At 48.0% G+C, this 20,796-nt stretch overlaps 1 protein-coding gene across 1 annotated transcript; it reads left to right on the top strand.

Annotated features, from left to right (window-relative positions):
- Nucleotides 1-9,239: 9,239 nt before the first annotated feature.
- On the top strand, nucleotides 9,240-17,087 carry HMOX1 (heme oxygenase 1). The gene is made up of 5 exons (XM_077168666.1): nucleotides 9,240-9,361; nucleotides 10,359-10,479; nucleotides 12,747-13,238; nucleotides 14,565-14,664; nucleotides 16,359-17,087. Exons 1-5 carry the CDS (start codon nucleotides 9,339-9,341, stop codon nucleotides 16,487-16,489), a joined length of 867 nt encoding a protein of 288 aa, XP_077024781.1. The 5' UTR covers nucleotides 9,240-9,338; the 3' UTR covers nucleotides 16,490-17,087.
- Nucleotides 17,088-20,796: the final 3,709 nt, after the last annotated feature.

Genomic DNA, 20,796 nt, shown 5'->3' on the forward strand with positions numbered 1-20,796 from the left:
AAAAAAAAGAATGCATCACCTTAAAAAATTATTTTAAAACAGTTAGGATGATAATACGCCCACAAAATATCATAAGTGGAAGGGAAATTATCTTAGTACCTCTTTTTTTTTTTTTTTTTCATAGGCAGGCACCAGGAAGTGAAGGTCCCTCTATTTTTAAGATGGGAAACTGAGGCTCTAGAGAGACAACCGATTGTTTGTGGAATTGAGCAGAAGGAAGTCATCAAAGCACCCAGTCATTCCAATAACCTTGCCAGGTAGCTCCAGCATTTCCCACCTGACTGATGAGGCTATGAGAGGCAGAGTCACTTGCTCAAGGCTGTTTATCACAGGCTGAGTATTTGCCAGGCACGTTCTCACATCTGGGCTCACTCAAGCCTCCCAACAGCCCCACGTGTCAAAGGTCTGTTAGAGCTGACAGCAGTGAAGAGCAGGGATCAGAGCCAACAGAACAGCAAACCATCCCCATTAGCAAGGGGCCCCAGGTACAATTATCACCCAGGCCCCTCTGGCACCAGGTCACCCCACCTGCCCACGTGCACTTTACTAAGCCAGTCGGCCCTTGCTGAGTAATCCTTTCTGGAGGGGCGCTCCTGCGCCTTTCCTGCTGAGTCACGGTCCCGAGGTCTCTTTTCGCTGAGTCACGGGTGCAGCTGCTCCTGGCTCAAGCCCTTTATGCAAAGTCCTGGCTGCCGGGGCGGAAGCAGAGACGGAGACGCGCTCTGGCCGAGTTGGAACCCTGCCCTGTGTCCCGCACGTCCCTGCTGATGGCTCAATCCCGCAAAGCAGCGCCCCCCGCCCCCTTCCTCCCACCCGACTTCTAAACCTGTGACTCCTCCCCGCGGCCCTGTGACTGGGAACGAATACTTCTCAACGACATCTGTACAGGAGGCTTCACCCCAATAAATCACAGAACCCAGTGGGGCAGGCCTTCAAGAGGAGACATCTACTCTAATGGAGGGACTTCTGCAAAATAGCTGGCCTGTGGTTTTTGAAAACGCCAAGGTCATAAAACACATTTGGAACTATTCCAAATTGAAGGAGACCAAAGAAGTCGACAGCTAAACGCAAAGCAGACTCCTAGACTGGGGGGGGGGGGGGGGGGGGGGGGAATGGCTATAAAGTACATTATTGGGTCATTGGTGAAATTTGAATATACTTTAGATAATTAATTTGTATTGAAGTCAGAATTTCTGAGTTTTCTAATGGCATTGCTGTGTCAAGAAACTGTCCCTGGGAATATAATATGCTAAACTTGGGGTAAAGAGTCATGATATCTGCAACTTACTCTCAAATGAGCCAGAAAAATATGTTATACACACATACACACACACACACACACACACACACACACACACAGAGAAATAATCCATCTAAAGACACAGACGGTCTTGTGTTAACTATACAAAAAAAGACTATGCAATTTAAAATCAAAGCTCACACAGCCTCACATGTCCTTGTTTTTCTTTTTCCCTAGGAAGGGGTAAGTTGTATAATGGGCAGGGACAGTTTAAATAGTTTACTGACAAGGGAATAACTGCAGTAGAACCAACTCATTCATTATAATCTTTTTCATCTTCCTCCTCATCTTTTTCTTTCTCTTCCTTCTTTTGCTTGCCTTTTTTTTTCAGCCTTGATGACTCCCTCTTTTTGCCACATCAGGCCTTCCTTTGGCACAGCATGCCGCGATAACCTTTCCTTCGGCTTAGCAGCCTTTTCATAAGACTACTTGCCAGCTGCAGTGGCTTTATCCACCTCTTCCAGTTTCTTTGCAATATCACACATGGATGGGCTGGGATTTGGGGGCGATACTCAGAACAAAACAAGATTGGGGTCCTTGAACTTCTTTTGTGTTTCCCCTTTAGGAAGGATTCAGAGTTTCATTTCTCTTTCAGAAGGAACTTTGTCCACCTTCGCCATGTCTTCAAATGTTCATTTGTCTTCAGCACATGCGGACTTCTATCTCTCTGCACACTTCTTCGAAAAGCTGACTGAAGCACGTAGGTGCTGCTTATGCTCCTCCAGGCAAGTCTGCACAAAGAATGCATATGACGACATTTTGCCTCTTGGCTTCTGAGGGCCACCTTTGCTCAAGTAGAGTTATTTCCCCTCTGCAGGGCACAGAGCCGCCTGGACCTGTCTGGCCGGCACTTGCCCTGGTACTGGCCTTATGGAGCCCAAGGGACTGCGAAGGCTGTGAGCTCAGGAGCTGGCACAGCCTCCTCCCTCTCTCCGCTATGTAACCTACATGCATTCTTTGTGCTATTCTGGCATCTTTTCTGTGAGTTTGAAACTGTTTCAAATAAGATGTTTACTTTTTGAGAATAAAGACAAGGAACCTGTGGTTCAAAGCTCCTGATTGAGAACAAATCTTAATGACCCCACCCTAGTGCAGAACTAACCAGAGATTTCTCTATAGGAAAAACGAATGCTCTGGCTGAATCCTGAAAGAGGAATGGGGTCCCTCTCGCTGACCTAACATAATAGAACAGCAAATGCTCACTGTGTGCTTCCTCTGAGCCAGGCGCCCATCAAAGCTTCTCAGATGTACTAAATGATTTAATCCATACCAACAACCCCTTGAGTCAATGCTGGTATTATCCTCATACTGTCAGATGAGGAAATGAAAGCTTAGAGGAGTTAAGGTGTACATGGGCGGTTAAGTCAAGACTCCTCGGTTTGTTTAGATTCCATTGCTTTAACCTATCAGCACCATTTTAGAAGCAACTTGATTGGGTTGAAGCAGATAAAGCCAGGTCTTGGGGCTATGTTAGTAGACTATCCTAGCAGTCTTTGGAGAGCTCAGACTGCTCTCCAGACTGTAAATCTTCAGTCACTGGACCTGTGCCAATGGAGACTGAATGACGTGGGATAAAGATGGTCCTCTTCTGGCGCAGGGCATCCTAGCCACCTGGGTGGCTGTGGACTGTGAGTGTGCTTTAGAGGCAGGCACATCTGGCTTCAACCCCCAGCTCTGATGCTTGCCAGCTCTGTGAATCTAACCTCGTGGAGCCTCATTCATTAAATAGGTGCCAAAGGCCTCTTGTGCCAGGTTCTGGGCCTGCGAAGGTAAAGCCAGCCTGATCCTTGCTGCCTTCAAGAAGCTCCCAGTCTAGGGGGCCCCCTGGGTACTGGAAGCTCAATGATGGAGCCCCAGAGGTGAAAAGAAGCCCTCTTGGAAACCCTGGGCCGAGTCACTTTTATAGCCTTTGAGGGTATAACTGACCTACAATAAATTGTAAGTATTTAAAGTGTACAATTTAATGAGCTTTGTCATAAGTATACCCGTAAAACTGTGACCACAAGATAATGAACACATTCATCATTCCCAAAAGTTTCCTGTTGGTCCTTTGTAATACTCCCCCCTTCCGTTAACAAGGCAACCACTAATCTTTTTAGATTAGCTTGAAATTTTCTAGTATTTTATATAATTTCATAAAAATTTTACATAACCTATATGTAGCTTTATATAAATAGAATTATGCATATGTACTTTTCTTTTGTCTGGCTTTTATTCAGCATAATCATTTTGAAATTCATTCATGATTTTAGGTGGATTAACAGTTCACTCCTTTTTATTGTTGCGTATCCACTGTATGTTTATACTGCAATTTGTTTACCCGTTCACCTGTCTAATTTGTTTACCCGTTCACCTGTCGATGGACAATAGTTTGGGGCTATTACAAATACAGCTGCTGTAAACATTCCCATACAAGTTTTTGTGTGGACATATGCTTTCATTTCTCTTGGGTAAATACTAAGGAATCGAATGACTGGTTTATTATTATTATTATTATTATTATTATTACTTAAAAAAACATTGTTTATTGTGAAATATAACATATACAAAAAAACAATAAATTTCAAAGTACATTGTAACAATTAATTATAGAACAGATTTCAGAGTTTGGTATGGGTTACAGTTCCACAATTTCAGGTTTTTCCTTCTAGCTGCTCCAAGACACTGGAGACTAAAAGAAATATCAATATAATGATTCAGCAGTCATACTCATTTGTTAAATCCTATCTTCTCTAATTCCTCCTTTTCCTTTGATCCTTCTCCCAATCTTTTGGGGTATTTGGACGATGCCCATTCTAACTTTTTCATGTTGGAAAGGGGTGTCTACAATATGGGGTAGGGGGATGGAACTAGTTGACATTCAGGAGAGGCTGGCCCCTTTGGGTTTCAGGACTTAATATGGCCTAGGAATCATCTGGAGTTTGAATGACTGGAATTTATAACAGATGTTTGTTTGCCTTTTCAAGAAATCCCTGAACTGTTTTTTCAAAGTGGCTGTACCAGTTTACATTCCCACTAGCAGTAAATGAGGGTTTCCATGGCTCTCAGTCCTGAACAATAGAAATCGTCTGGCTTTTTAATTTTAGCCATTCTAAATAATAATAATGTAGAAGTGTATCCTTGTGATTTTCCCTTCGCTTTTTTTTTTTTTTGGATGTTATATGGCAGGATCATATTTCATTCTTTTCCTATGTGAGTATCCTGATACTGCAGCACCATTTGTTGAATTTTTATTTTTGTTTGTTTTTGTTTTGGGGAAGTGCCTGGGTGGGGAATTGAACCCAGACCTCCCACATGGCAGGTGAGAACTCTACCACTGAACTACCCTCACACCCCAGTATCCTTATGGTTTTAACCTGTATTTGCCTAATGACCTGTGAGGCTGCATACATTTACATATGCTTAATTGCCATTGTTCTCTCTTTTTTGGTGAACTGTCAGTTCAAAATTTTTTTCATTTGCTTGTTTGTCTTTGAATCAAATTGAATGAATTCTTTGTACATTCTAGATACAATTCCTTTGCCAGATATATGTTTTAAAAATTTTTTCTTCCCAGTCTGTGGGTTGTGTCTTTCTTATATTTTATAACAGTATCTTTTGAACAGCACAATCTTTAAATTTTGACAAAGCCCAATTTATTGCATTTTTTCCTTTCTTTACATGCTTCTTGTATTGTATTTAAGAAATCTTCACTAAACCTAGGGTCACTAAAATTTTCTTTTATGATTTGGCCCATAAGTTTTATAGGTTTAGGTTTAGCTCTTTCATTTATGACAATGATCCGTTTCTGAGTTGGGTCTGGAAAGATGAATCTGAGTCTGGCAGAAGCAGAGAAAGGACATTCTAGGCAGGTGGAGCCACCTGAGCAAAAGGCCCAGCGGGGTACCCGGCTTTTGCCAAGTGTGGCAGAGGGTTCTCTGCGGCTGGCACACATGGTGGGAGGGAGCAGGTGTGGTGAGCTCTCTCCCGCTGGAGAGGTGGGCAGGGCCAGGTCGCCAAGGCCCAGGTGTGCCAGGCTCAGGAGCTTGCACTTTATCTCAAAGGCACTGGGGAAACACTGAAGTACGTCACCTGTGCAGTCACCACCTTTGCCTAATCTGCAAAATGCGGGCAATTTGGAGGAGTTATCAAGGTAAAGAATGGAAAATTGTTTGGTCAGGGCCAGCTTTCTTCTGGGTAAGGATTCAGCTCCCCCAGCTCCCCCCAGCTCCCCCCATCTCCCATAAGTAGTGTGTTGAGAAGAATTCAGTGTTTTGCACTCCTGTCTGTGTATGTTTTTTTTTTTTTAATGATTTGAGCTTGTCTACTTGCTGAGGAAGGCCGCAGATCTCCTCGGGAGCCCCCTGCCCTGCTGAGTCAAGGGCATAGCCTCTCTGGGCCTGTGGAGGGTGGGGCATGGATGCAGTCAGGACACCCTCTGTGATCTTGTTTATCTGAGACATCCCTTACAGAGGATACTCAAGCCAGAGACTGCCTACCACACACACACACACACACACACACACACACACACACACACACACACACACACACACACACACACACACAACTACCCACCCACCCTCACCCCTGCACCTCCAGCCTCAGCTATGGCCTTGCCTTTGTTTTTCACCATTAGAATCTTTGGAGCCACAGCCTTGGCCCCCTCCCTGCAGCCCAAACAACTTCTGTTTTTCAGGCGGTGCCGCGGAGTGCTGAGTCGAGATTTCCACATTTCCCTTGTGGAGTTGAGTTTTCTGCTGTGTCATGGTTGGGAGGGGGAACTTGTGGAGACAAAGGGAAGGAGGATTTTGCTGAGTCACAGCTGCTTCCTCAGCCTCTCTGGGTGGTCGGTGAAAGGGCAGCTTTAACAGCAGGCAAGAGGAAATGAAACTTCTAGAAACAGGCAGAAACCTCTTATTTCCAAGTCTTTACACTTTTACAAAGCCCTGTACATCTCAAAATTAACATTCCAAAACTAAACCGCTGAGCTTCCCCCAAACCTGCTCTTCCCCATCTCAGTAAATTGTCAACTCCATCTTCCCAGTTGCTTGAATCCAAAATTTGGAAGTTATTCTGGACTCCTCTTTCTCTCTCACAACCCACATCCTATCTGTCTGAAAATCTTGGTGACGCCATCTTTATAATATGTAGGTCTAAAGCCACTTCTCACTCACTCCTGACTCCGCCATCATCCTCTCTCACCTGGACTATTGTAGTAGGTAGCCGTCTACCATTGGCCTTCTCTCCTCTCTTCTGCCCTCAGTGACCAGCAGTAATCCCATGAAAATGTATGTCAGATCCTATCAAGTCTCTGCTCAAAACTCTGCAGTCCCACCATCTCACAAGAGGTCCTGGCAATGCAAGGCCCTATGGGCGCCTCCACGTATACAGGGCCCTGTCCCCCCATCTCTCCCCTGCCCCATCCCCTCACCCTTTCTGCTCCGGGCCCACTGACCTCTTTGCAGCATCTTGTCCATGCCAGGCATGTTCTGCCTTGGGACCTTTGTCCCACTTCTCTCTCTCTCCCCCCAGATGTCCAAAAGGCTGCTGTTACAGATGGAATCTTGTCTTCCACAAAGACATGTTCAACCTCTGGACCTGTGGGCATGAACCCATTTGTAAACAGGCTCTTTGAAGATGTTATTAGTTAAGGGGAGTTTGGCCCAAAATGAGTCAGGGTGGGCCTGAATCCAGTAAGACCGGAGTCCTTGAAAGCAGGGAAAATTTGACAAAGTCAGGAGGAAATATCTGGGAAGACAGACGGCCATGGGACAGAGCAGAGACTGAGTTACAGACTGCCAGCAAGCTATCACAAGAACACTACAGACTTTGGAAAAAAGTACTTGGGACTTCTAGCTTCCAAATCTGAGACAATAAATTCCTATTGTTTAAGCCAACCAATCCATGGTACTTTGTTACAGTGGCCTTAGCAAACTAAGACCCCTCCTTCTCTCCCTCACCCCCACCCTGGGAAGCCCACCCTAACTACTTGATTTAAAATTGTAACCCATCCCTCCAAGCACTCCTGATCACCCTTACCCTACCCTGTTTTTTCCATAGTACTCAACACCTTCTAACATACTACATAATTCACATCTCTATTGTGTCTATTGCTTATTGTTTAATTCTCCTGCCAGAATATAAACTCCGCAAGGGCAAGTATCTTGTTTTGTTCAGTCGTGTATCTCCAGCCCCTAAAAGAGTGCCTGACATATAGTAAGTGCTCAATAAATAGATGTGCCCTGGCAGCCTGGTCTGTTTGCTGTACTATTCAAATCTGGATTAAACATCAGACTTTCTGTGTTTAGTTCTCTAGCTCAATCTCTCTGCCTCAGCTTTCTCATCTATAAAATAGGGATAGTAACAGTAGCAGCCTTATGGGGTTATTGTGAGGATAAGTGAGTTCATATGCATAAGTCTTAGAATGGTATCTGGCACACAGCAGGTGCTCAATGATTATTATCATTATCATTTTCCATAGAAGCAGAAGTGGTTATTTGCTCACAGATCCTGCACAGGGGCTCAAGGCCTCAGGGCCCAAGAAAAGAGAGGGATGTACTGCCTTGATCAGTTCTCCCAAACCACCTGGCTCCTTGGTACAGCCCATCTTTCTAGAAGGTTCAGCGGCCTCCATGTTGCTGGACTGATTTGGTGACTGAAGCTCAGGGAAGTATCCCTGGAAGAGGAGGGAGGGATCATGGGCTGGAACTCTGGCTTCTTTTGATTACAGGGACCCACTGTCTACCCAAACCTGCCCCATTCTCCCAGACTATCTGCTGGCATCAGAGACTCCCAGATGTGTGTGGCTGGAGCGGACTGCCAGAATCAGCCATGCCAGCCTCCCTGCTGGAGAATGCCTGCTTGACCAATCTGTACTTGCATTTCTTCAAGGGTGGTACCTGCCACCTCCATTTTCAAACAACACCTTTGTCATGAGCCAAAGTCACCTCCTTTTATGAGTTAGAATCCCGAATTGTGGCTTTGGGAAAGGACTTTAAGAATCAGCCAGTTCATCTGTCTGGTCAGTGATCCTTTTCTAGCTCTCGGTCCTAATTCATGGAGAATTAACTCAAAGTGGGTGCCGTCTCCATTCCTTGCCCTGGCAAGGGCACTGGGGATAAGAGGTGAGTCAGACCCGGGTATTGACCTGCCAGAGCACCCCAAGTATGCAAGCAGACAGGCAGTATGCATGCCAAGCATCGCAGTGGACTCTGGACCAAGAGAGAAGGGAACCTGGGGGCCCAGGCTAAGAGGTTGCAGTCACTCCTGGTCTGGATCCAGGATTCCTGCTTACCTGTGCGGTCCCACCCCATGCGTGCCTCTACGTAAAATGGGAGCCTCTACAGTCATAGGACTGTGGTAGGGATGAACCAGGAAAACGGTACAGACTCTAGCGTTTCGTAACTGCCCAAGACACAGGTCCTACGTACACATTTAAAGGGATTGTAAGAAAGCAGGCTTTACCCGGCGGCGACATTTTAGGATGCAGGTCCCCAAAGCAAGGGAGGTGGAGACCGTAATTCTCTGATGTTGCTTCTAAGCGCTGCCCCGTTCCCCTCCCCCCACCCCCTCCCAGAACTCTGGAACCTTCGAGATTCCTGGGAATGCGTGAAGTACCATCACTGGGGTGGGGGGGGTGAGGGGTGGGGTGGGAGGGGTGGGTACGGGTATCTGGAAAGGGCAAAATCGCACTCAGAGCCGAGCAGCTGCTCAGAGATTTCCTGAAGAGTGCTTTCTTTTTTAAACACATCCGGTGGCCCAGCTTTGTTTTCCAAGGGTCATATGACGGCTCCGGCGCCCCCCCTCGCCCACCCTTCCACCGCGAGCCAGGACCGGGACGGGCGCGGACCCAGCGCGGGTGTTGCAACGTCGGGCCAGAAAAGCGCGGATCAGCTGTTTCGCCGGCGGGCCCACGTGACCCGTCCGGAGCATAAATCGGACGGCGCGGTCGGGGCCCTGCACACTCGCTCACCCCTTCCGCAGGATTGGAGACGCGTCGGTAGGCGCCGCCCGCGCAGCGCAGCCAGCACCGAGCTACCCGAGCGCCACCCGCCCGATGGAGCGCCCGCAGCCGGGCAGGCAAGCGCGGGACGGCGGGAGGGGCTCCCTTTGCTGGCGCGGGACTGCCGAGCGCCCCCTGCCCTCTCCCTTTAGGTTTTCAACAGGCGCTCGGCGGAAACCTAGCCAGCTCCGGCGGCGGGTGGCGGGGTCGGGTCAGGGAGGGCTGGGGTTCAAATCTTGCCGGTGTCACTTCCTAGCAGGGCCGGTGGGGTGGCTTCGAGGGCCGGCTTCAAGACAAGGAGTCTCTGTGGAGAGTGGGGGTCCGGCTTTCCAGGGTGTTGGGAGGGACTCCCTGATTAATCCAAGATCCTTGGGGCTACCCAAGCCTGGGTGAGAAGCTCTTGGTTTTCACCCACGTGGTGTTTGCCCTCTTCTCCTGCTGTTGAGCATCTGAGTTAAGACATCACTTTCGCAGAGGGGCAAAACCGACGCTCCCTCCCCATCCCCGGTAGCAGGTGGGGGATCTGGGATTGAAAGCTGCTCTATACATCTGCAGGTCTCTGCTTATTTCCTTCTCCCAAGCTGTGAAGAGTTTAACCAGCATGTGTAGAAGGGAGGTTGATGTTGTGGGGTGCAGATTCTAGGGGTGGGGCAGATATGGACACATGGCAGAATTACTCCCGGAAAGGAACCTTTCCATGATTTACTCAGTTCTCAATCTTTTTAACCCAAACACTTGTATTACGATAAATGTTACAGTGATAACATTATAGAAAGTTCCTGAAATGTATATCTGAAACTTTGACAAAATGAATGAATTAGACATTGGGTCGAAAAGCCAGGCAAAGCAATTGAACTGTGGGCCATGAGTGTGGTCACACTACCCGCTGCTGCTTCTCTGTGCCGTCCTCTCTCCTTCATGGGGAATCACAGGTGACAGGAGCTCTGCCCTTGGCTGGTGTTTAGGGGCTGCCTGTGAGGGCGGTCGGGAATGTGGCCTGGGTGTTAGGGAAGCCAGTTGCATGGGAAGAAGCCTGCCGTCCCCTTGTTCACCCTCCCTTCCTTCCCTTTGCAGCATGCCCCAGGATTTGTCAGAGGCCTTGAAGGATGCCACCAAGGAGGTGCATCAGCAGGCGGAGAATGCGGAGTTCATGAAAAACTTTCAGAAGGGCCAGGTGACCCCAGAAGGCTTTAAGGTATGTGGCCTCGGGGGGCCAGCCCTGGTGTGGGGTGTGGTAGGTGTGTGCAGTCAGATCAGTTTAAGTGAGGATTAGGGCCAGGGACCAGGTGGGCATGTCTAAGGGAGTCATCTTACAGGTGGCTGCAGTGAGGCTCAGAGAGGGGAAGCAACTCACCCAAGGTCACACAGCAAGCCTATGGTCTGCTAGGCAGTGTTGTGGAGGGGCTGGCACAACAGTGTCAACAGTGTAGTACCTATTCTGTGCTGGGCATGTAACACACATGACTTCTAACCTTTGCCTTGGCCCTGATGATGAAGATGGGAAAGAGAAGGCTCAGAGAGGCTAAGTAACAGAAGATCACACCACCAGTAATGAAGTAGAAAGGTTCAGAGTTAAACCAAGTCCGGTCTCCTTGCAGAGCTTATGCTCGTGGTCTGATTCTCTTTGCCTTTGGAGGAAAGAGGTATGGGCTCGAACCCTAGCATGACCATTTCCTAACAGGGAGATTTACTTTGCACGTCATCTAACCTCGCTGAGCCTCCTTTCCTCAACTATGAGGAAAACCCTCACCAGCAGTGTTTTCTTAAGCACCTGCTATATGCTAGGCACTGACTTTTGCGATCTCCTAGCACTGTGGTGAAACTTCATGTAAAGAGAAGGAAAAACACCAGGTAGTTGTTGGGTATTTGGGGGGGGGGGGGGGGAATGGGAAGGGGTGGGTAGTGGTTCATGGGCCGGGAATCGAACCCTGTCTCCTGGATGGCAGGTGAGCATTCTACCACTGAACCGCCTGTGCACCCAGGTATTGAGTGTTAAAACACCAGTGTGGCAAAAGGCTTGGTTGGATTGAACAGAGAGTCGGGGCGCTGTATTCCACCACTCCTGCCCCCTCTCTCTTGTCCTTCCCCACCCCTGTCTTCTGCTTCCACCATGTGTGGTGCTTCAGACAAGGGAGCTCCATCATCCAGTTTGGGGGCAGCAGGATGTGTCTCTTGGGTGATGGGTCTGTTTCTCCCTCCTCCTTATCCTCTTCCTCCCTCCCTCAAGAAAGCTGATGTGCACCTGCTTTTGTGCAGTGGGGTTGAGGGTGGAGAGGGAAGGGACCACTGGGGTCACATAGACTTTGGGCCTTGCCTCTAAGCTGTCAAGTTGAAAATGGGCATAAAGTCCTATGAGGAACCTTGCACTCACTATAGTCACGTTAGATTATGATGGTGGAGGAGGCACTTGGCATGGCCTCTCTGTTTGGGTCCTAAGTGCTGGGCTGTGCCCTGTGCTTTCCCTGTATCATCTTGCTTGACTGTCATACCAGCCCCGTTTAATTCGGAGTCTGGTTATGCCCCTTCACATGGGAGGGGACTGAGGCCTGACATGCACAGTGTCACACAGACCTTGGATCAGCTCGTTCACTGCAGGGCAGGGAAGCTGAGCCCAGAGAGGGCAAGTGGCTCGCCTGCTGTCACACAGGCAAGGACTGGCTGAGCCCAGGTTGGAAATGGGCCTCTCAGACTCAAAAACCCAGGTTTTCTTGCCCCAGGCTACCTTGCTTTCTGCCTTCTTGAGGAATGGGGCTGCTACGAATGTTTGTGGCTCAGAAATAACATGGAAACCTCAACAGTAACATCTCAACTTTGTCTTCCTTCAAACTCAAACTAGAGCTATTAATGTGTAATGGGAGGTTCCCCAGCCAAGTGCCTGGGATATGTCTCCTGGGCTGGCATCCAGTGGTGGTCAGAGTCAGGATGGACCTCCTGGAAAGAGAATCATGCTTTGCAGATGGCAGGTCCCTCAGAAGTCAAAGGTGAAAGCCCAGATGGTCGCATTTCTTGCTCCCAAACCATGATGGCTCCCATGCAACATCTGGGCTTGACTCCAAGTTATTTCTTACTATATGTGTGGCCTCGAAGACTCATCACCTCTCTGAGCCTTGCTTTCCTTTCTGTAAAGAGGAGATAGCAGCTTCTTTGTTGGATTTTTTTTTTACTTTGTTGGATTTTTATAAGGATTAAGTTTAGGTCTCAGGTTTTACACAGTGGATAAAAGGGTTTTCGTCTGAGAAAGTACCCAATCAAAATGTTCTCTTTTGCACAATCTGCTTGGCTGCACCGTGGGGAGGATTGGAGGGGGGCTGGCAGGTGGTGGGGAGCCCAGGCTGGGGGAGGTGATAAGAGCCTCTCTGAAGGCAGCAGCAGTGGGTGGCTGGGGAGGGGGGGGGTGTCTCATCTTTGTTGGCACCTTCTCCTGCCATGGCTGGGAGGCCTGACTTGTTGCTCTGGTTCCAGCTGGTGATGGCCTCCCTGTACCACATCTACACAGCCCTGGAGGAGGAGATTGAGCACAACAAGGAGAACCCAGTCTACGCACCCCTCTACTTCCCTGAAGAGCTGCACCGCAAGGCTGCCCTCGAGCAGGACATGGCCTTCTGGTATGGGCCCCGCTGGCAGGAGGCCATCCCGTGTACGCAGGCCACACAGCGCTACGTGAGGCGGCTCCACGAAGTGGGGCGCACGGAGCCCGAGCTGCTGGTGGCCCATGCCTACACCCGCTACCTGGGCGACCTGTCGGGGGGCCAGGTCCTCAAGAAGATTGCTCAGAAGGCCCTGGACTTGCCCAGCTCTGGCGAGGGCCTGGCTTTCTTCACCTTCCCCCACATCGACAGCGCCACCAAGTTCAAGCAGCTCTACCGCTCCCGGATGAATTCCCTGGAAATGACCCCTGAGGTCAGGCAGAGGGTGATCAAAGAGGCCAAGACCGCGTTCCTGCTCAACATTCGGGTAAGGGTCTGGCAGCCCAGGACAGCCGCCTCCTCCCCAGCCACTCATTCAGGGGAGGCTGCTCTTACTGTAGGCAAGGATGCTGTGGGTTATGGTTAGGTGCAGGGATTCTGGGGCCAGGGTTCCGGTGCTGCCACTGTCTAGTTAGGTGATCTCGGGCAAACCCCTCAATCTCGCTGAGCCTCAGTTTCCCCATCTGTAAAACAGGAATAATAATAATAGCTACCCCTTAGAGTGTGAGGGTTAAGTGAGTTTGTATCGATAAAGTTACCAGAACAGTGCCTGGCACAGAGTCAGCCCTCAGGCATTGGCTGCCATTCTTATGTGTCATGAGAATGATACGATACACCCATACAACCGCACATAAGTTGTTTGTGCACTTGTGCATAGCCAAGTAGGCACTGCAGGGGTTACAGGTGTTACAGATGTGGTCTCTGCCTTCTAGAGACTCGCAGCCCAGCCAGGAAGACAGAGACATCTTCCCACAAGTGCTCAAATCCAGGGAGAAGGTGGGGACTGAGCAAGGCCTTGGAGGATGAGTTCTTGGGCAGCACATGGGGTTGGGTGTCTTCCATCCCAGATGTTTCAGAATCCTGCGCTCTCCCCACTGCAGGAGGCGCCATGGGGATTGAAGTCCTAGCTCCTACCCTCCTTGCTCTCCATTCCCCAGCTTTAGATCACAGAAGAGACTGGACCAGGTGCCTGCTAGGGGAGACTGTCCCTCTCTAGCATCCTCCTAAAAGTTAATCCAGGCCATCCTCTGTGAAAACCTGCGTCTTTCAGAGAGAAGTAGTAGAATGAACTGATTATTTGAACTCAGAGCCCCTTTTGAGGCTGACTTTGAAATGAGACATCCTGGCTAGTCTTGGTTAGGGCACTTAACCCTGTGGAACTGCAGTTTTCTCATCTGCAAACCCAGGCCAATAAATGCCATTAAACACATCTTGCCAAGGATGATTCTTAGAAATAGAAAGTTGAGTGAAGAGAGCAGTCTGCTTAAGAATCCATATACTAGGAAACGACTTATCCATTGTATTGGGACATGGGGTAAAGGCATGAATGAGGCTGGGGAATTCTAAATGCAGCATAGTTATTACTGGAGGGCTGGGTGGAGTATTGGAGGTGAGGGGAGCATGGTGAGAAGATGAGTAAGCAGGGAATCCACCTGATCTCTTAAGCCTGGTGAAAGGTACATGGATATTCAGTATTTTTCTGAAGATTTTATGTCCAAAATATCTCATCATAAAACATCATAAAGTCTTACCTTCAGTGGGGGCCTAGCAGCATCTGTTGCTGAGACGATCATGTGTGTCTTTTGTCTTTCAGTTGTTTGAAGAGTTGCAGGAGCTGTTGACCCTGGAAGCCAAGGAACAGATTCCCCCAAAGGCAACAGGGCTTTACAGAAGGGAAGGCAGCAGGGTGCAAGGTGAGGCCACCAGGGATGGTTGTTTCCTCAGGGCCCCTGTTGGAGGGGACACGGCCCAGCTGTCTGTCCCTGGTATCTCCTTTGCTCTTCTGTCTTGAATGTTTTTAAATGAGAAGCGGGGTGCAGGAGAAAGAGCACAGAGTCAGTCTGATTCCAGTGTGTGACTCTGAATAAGCTGTGTCACCTTTCCACACCTGTTTCTCTAACTCAAAGGTTTCGGGAAGATATGCTAGTTGCAGAGAGTTCACTGGCTCTGAAGTGAGGACTTGTATACCAGGGACCCTTGGAAATCCTGGGTGAAGCTCCCACCTTCATTTAGTCCCCTTTCTAGGCCCTTTAGTGCTCCCTGAGCACCTGCTTGATATGAGGCAGGGAGTCGGGGCGCTGCCTGCAGCTGTTAACCTGCCATGGGACACTAGACAAGATACTTATGCTCCGGGCCTTGCCGCAGGTAGCCTCAGAGCTGCCTCCTTGGCAAGTTGCTTTGAGGTATCCCCCCTGGTGCATCTGTCCTGACTACTTGGCCTGTGGCTTTCCCACCTGCACCAGGACCCCAGGGACCCTGCTATTGAAAAGATTGTCCCCAGGAGGGTTGGAATGTGGCCAGTCCTGGGGAGGTGAGGCAGTGGTTCTCAAAGTGTGGTCTGGGTACCCCTGGAGGTTCCAGAGACCCTTTCAGGGGCCTCATGAGGTCAAAGGTATTTTTATAATGGCACCAAAATGTTTTTTGCCTTTTTTACTCTCATTTTCTCATCAGTGTGCAGTGGATTTTTCCAAAGTTTATATGATGTGTGATGATAGTCACTGATAGCTAATGACACATGTGCCAGTGTATTCATGTGTGTCAAAAACTTCCTGGTTTTAATTTTTAAAGTGGTTAACTTTAAAAATTAGATAGCTATAATCTACTCTTTGGGATCCTCAGTAACTTTTACGGGTGTGAAGGGGTTTTGAGACCAGAAAATTTGAGAACTGCCGCCCAGATGCATCAAAAGGAATGTAACAATGCTGAAGTGAGTCTGCTTGCTTGTGGCTGTCATGCCTGTAAACCCGAGCCCCAAATCCTTCCTTTCTGCAAGGAAGCACCTGTCATGGAATTTTACCTTACCTTCTCCTCTCAGTGCTCAGGGTGGAACTAGGATGCAAACCCAAGTGGCCTAGCCGGAGGGCCTGCTCTCGAACCCTGTCCTGCTCCTAAAGACTAGAGAACACTCATTCTGTGCATCAGTTGGTGCAGACGGCCCACCCAGGCTGGCTCCGGCCTGTCATGTGTAAATGATTGGGACTGGGACTGAATTTGAATTTTGGCCTCAGAGGTGCCCCCCTTCTGGCTCCTGCCTCGGGTAGCTTCTGCCCATCACCACCATTCCTCCCACATGTGTAAGAATCTGAGACGAGGAGTGACAGCTCAGACCTAATCATCATGGAAGCTTTAGGAGAGGGCCTTCCTAACAGAGATCTGAAAACATGACTGGGGTGCACGAACTTTCTCACAGTGTAGTCTGGCTGCAGATGGAATCATGGATGCTTGGAGAAGTAGTAAGCTCTCCATCCACCTGTTCTGGGAGCATTCTGGCATCAAGCAGGGATTGTACAAGAGACAGATGAGGCCCCTCTGCTTTGCTTTTCTGGGACGTTAGGCACCCTGATCCCCACCTGCCTATGGTTGACACTGTCCCTGCTTTCTCTTTCAGATTCCACTTCCACGGAGACTCCCAGAGGGAAGCCCCAGCCCAACATTCTCTCCCGGGCTCCGCTCATCCCATGGGTCCTTACATTCAGCTTTCTAGTGGCAACGGTTGCCGTGGGGCTTTATGCCATGTAAGTGTAGGCCTGCTGACTCCTGCGAGCCATGAACTTTGCCCAGTGGAGGGCCCTCTCCCAAGAGAAGAGGCTGGCTTCTCTACTTTGGGCATGGGGACTTTCCTAGGGCCCCCTGCCCTCTTCCTGCATCTCTCTATCTCTGGAAAGGAGGAAGGAGCCCTGTGGCATCTTCCCCAACCAAAAGCAATTCCAGCTCAATGACCTGAACTTTCAAAGTGGGACAAAGGACCCAGCCCAGACCTCGGCATCCCCAGTTCATGCAGCAGATCCCAGAAGATGTAGCCTGAAGTAGCAACTGTCCTGAACCTCCAAATGCCCTGGGTTCGTGGTCTTCTATTGATACAGCCATGATTGCTTTCTCCTGGGGCCATGGCAATTTTTATATAAATGTGCAAAGATGTTGTGTCTTGTGTTTCTTGTTTTTGTCGGAGCCACTTTTATTCCCAGCTCAGCCTGAACTGTGATATTTCATTGTGTTCTGTTATGTTCTATTATGTTTTTATAGCAGGGTTGGGAAGGGAGGTATTTTAATAGCACTGTGGCCTTGGTCTCTAACTTGTGTATGAAACAATAAACTACATTGGCTGATAGTAACTCAAGATGTTTTTCTTGGTCTCTGCTTCCCTTGGGGAACTGACCTTTTCCTCACTTCTTCTTGACTGCCTCGTGGGGAGAGGGGGTGCTCTTGTGTGTGTGGGGGGGTGGCAGGAGCAAATATTGTGCTGTTTTCTGAAAATATGGGAGTGAGCTTTAAACACTTGGTGGGTGAATGATTGTGTTGAACACTGTTTAATGCAAGACTTACATTCACCGAGGATGGGGCTGCCCTGTTAGGGTAAGATGATCAGATGCTGCGTAACATTTATATATTCTTAGGGTCTGGGTTGAGTCTCCTGGTTCGAATCCTGCTACTCCTCTTTGTATCTACACCTTTGAGCTTAATCACTAAACCTCTCTGGGGCTCAATTTTTTTTTATTGTATAATATAACATATATACAAAGCAAAGAAAGAAAATTTTCAAAGCGTACTTCAACTAGTAGTTAACAGATCCGAGAGTTTGTTATGAGCTGCCATTCCATCATCTCAGATTTTTCCTTTTAGCTGCTCCAAAACACTAGGGGTTAAGAGGAATATTAATATAATGATCCAACAACCATACTCTTTTTTGGGGGGTGGTGGGGTGGTGGTGATAATCCAAGAATTGAACCTGAGTCTCCTGTATGGAAGGCGAGCATTCTACCACTGAACCACCCCATACTCATTTGTTAAATCCCATTTTCTCTGTTATACCTCCTTCTTCTCCTTTAATCCTTCTCCCAATCTATAGGGATCTTTGGGGAATGCCTGTTCTGACTTTCTCATGTTGAGAAGGTGTGTCAACACTAAAGGATAGGGGGATGTGATTGATAATCCTGGAGAGGCTGGTTCCTCTGAGTTTCAAGATCTATCTGACCTATGAGCCATCTGGGAATTATATGTTCCAGGAAGGCAAACCTAGTGCATGAAACCTTTATAGAGTCTCAGTTTGAGCCCTAGGTGTTCTTAAAAGTCAACAGGAGTGATGTTGGTTGGCGTTTAGCAAACCATGGCAATTAGTACTATCAAATTGAAGCTTGCATAACAGTAGCCTCCAGAACAACCACTGGGACCCAATTTTATCACCTGTAATGTGAATACAGTGATACCATCTCATTGGCCTGTCAAGAGAAGCAAATGAGATGCACGTGATGTGCCAACACTATGGGACTTTAGTTCCTGTTGTGAAGGGAGGGACACCAATGTTTTGTAACACTTTACAAGTGATTGTTGGCAAGACTGTCATTCACTGTGTGAGTAACCTCACCTATAAATAGTCATTGTCAATATTAAATGATACCTAACAAATGTCATCTCATTTAATCCTCCCCGCAAACCTGTGAGGTGGGTGTTACCATTACCTCAGGGACACGTGACTTTAAACCAGGTCTTCCAGCTCTAAAACCCAAGCAAGACCTTTTCACTGCCCTGTACTGGAAAAGCCACTGAAATGCTAAATATACAGCCTCTTAGTGAAAGGGAAAATCCTTGACCAAAGGCGTCTGGACAGAGCAGGGGACAAGATCCTCGTACAACCAGTACATGAGGACTGGGAGCCAGGACACTTTAGTCCCTTGTCCTGGCTTTGTTATTAAGCCTGGGGGGTCTTGGACAAGTCACTCCGAGTTTCATTTTCTTCAGTGGTAAAATGGGTACCCACTTCCCACAGCTGGGGGGAGGACCCAGTCTGTGGATGGTGGCAGCAGAATCACCCCAAGGCATCAGAATCTTGTGGAATCCAGGGCCCCAACCTTGAGAGTTCTGATTCTGGAGATGTGGCATGGAACTCTGGAATTTATTTATGACGAACTCCCTGGGAGATTCCAATTTGTAAGCACGCCCAGAAGCCGGTCTTAATGAGATTACGCATATAAGGGTTAGGTAGTCAAATGGCAGCTACAGCTGTTGCCTCCTGGCCAGGTTTCTTCGCCTGTAAAAGGGGCCTAAGTATTTATTGTTTGTAGTGGGAATGAAGAAAGAAAAGAGGAAAAAAAAAACTTTTTGAGTTCTAACAAGAGTAGGGCTGAATCATTTGTGGTCTATCCATACTATGAAAAATTACATGGCTATTTAAAAGACTGAGTTAAATCCATCTATTGATGCAGAGGGATATCCATGAAGTATTCACGAGAAAACAAGTTCTAGATTTGACATTTTTAATTAAAACAGTCCCCATACATGTAAATACATGCTTGTATGAACTTGGCAAGGGAGTGGAAGGCCCTTTCCAGGTGTTCATGATGAGGCAGTGGGAATGCAAAGGCGTGGGGGAGATTACGCATTTCTTTTTAATAAGAATATCTAACAGCAAGCAGCCACTCTGCGTCAGGCGTCCTAATTCACTGTCACTATTTCCCTTTTACAGATGAGGAAACAGGAGCACTGAAAGGTCAAAGTAATTTGTGTAAGGTCACTTAATTAGGAAGTGGCAGACTGACACAAGAGCATGTGTAGCTGCAGTCATTAAAAAAGCTCTTAAACATTTTTTAGCTTCAGTCATTAAAAAAGCTCTTTTTAAAACGTAACACAATAAACTGGTTGTGGGAGGGGCTGGTGGGGGTGAAAAGCGCATATCTAATTCATATGGATTTCCAGGCAGCTAGCCCCAAAGAGCATTATTCAGTTAAGTGGATTCCCAATGACACCAGATTAGGCAGGAGGCCAAACCTAACAGCATCCAGGCTGGGGGCAGCTCTCTAAATAAGTTCTCCAAATCTTGGGGACACAGAGACTGTGCCTCTGAGTTTCTAATGTATCTTGAAGCACACTCTTTAGCACGGCTGCACAGAGGCATGCGTATTCACCCTTTCTGATAAAGGGGCAGGACAAATCAACCCCACAAAGAAGACATAAGATGGCAAGACTGGGTTGACAGTCTAATTCACACTTCCTCTCCCATCTTCGGATTTGATTTTTTCTTCTGTTGGTCAGCAATCGACATGAGTCACCCCAGGATGGGGCAGGGCAGTGTGTCAGCCTCTTCTAGAGGAAGAAGACATAAAGTTTCCTTGAAGGTTTGCTACGGCTCATCAGTCTGTAACGCTTTGGATGGGGCACTGGGAAATACAGGAGCAAGAAGATGGGAGAAAGGGGTTCTAATTTTGGATTTGTACACCAATTCACTTTGCCACTTTCAATTTGCCCCTCTGTGCCTTGATTTCCCCATCTGTACAATGAGGGAGTTGAAACAGAGGAAGGGTCACAATTCACGTGGGACCAGGCAGGAGCCCTTAACAGGAGACTTAAGCTGAGTGGCAACCCTGGTGAATGGGGGGGGCGGGGAGCTGATGCTCATCTAACCGATAAGGAATCACCTAGCTCCAGCTTACGTTGCTATTTTAGAAGGCAGGCCCCCTTTTTGTCAAATATTCCAATTTTCAAGTTAGGTTAGAAAGCTGGTTGTGAATTTTCTCCACTTTTTGACATTGCCAAATAAATAAAAACAATTTTTTTTAAAAAATCACCAATTGAGTCAAACAAAACATCCCTCAAATCAGAAGTTTGTGACGATCTTGATCCCAGAGGCTTTAAGACCAAAGGCGACTTATTTCTAACTAACTTTAAACCCTGGAGGCCATGTGTTAACATGGAAAGAACACGGAGCAGGAATGCAGGTGACCTGTATTCGAATCCTGCCTCTCCCCTCCACTAGCTATGGAATAGTGGGCTCCTCAGAACCAGCGGACTGGATCACACATCCGCAAGTGTTCACCTCTCAGGGCCCTTTTGTC

The sequence above is a fragment of the Tamandua tetradactyla genome, chromosome 7, assembly GCF_023851605.1.
Source record: "Tamandua tetradactyla isolate mTamTet1 chromosome 7, mTamTet1.pri, whole genome shotgun sequence".
In the NCBI taxonomy this organism is placed as follows: Eukaryota; Metazoa; Chordata; class Mammalia; order Pilosa; family Myrmecophagidae; genus Tamandua; species Tamandua tetradactyla.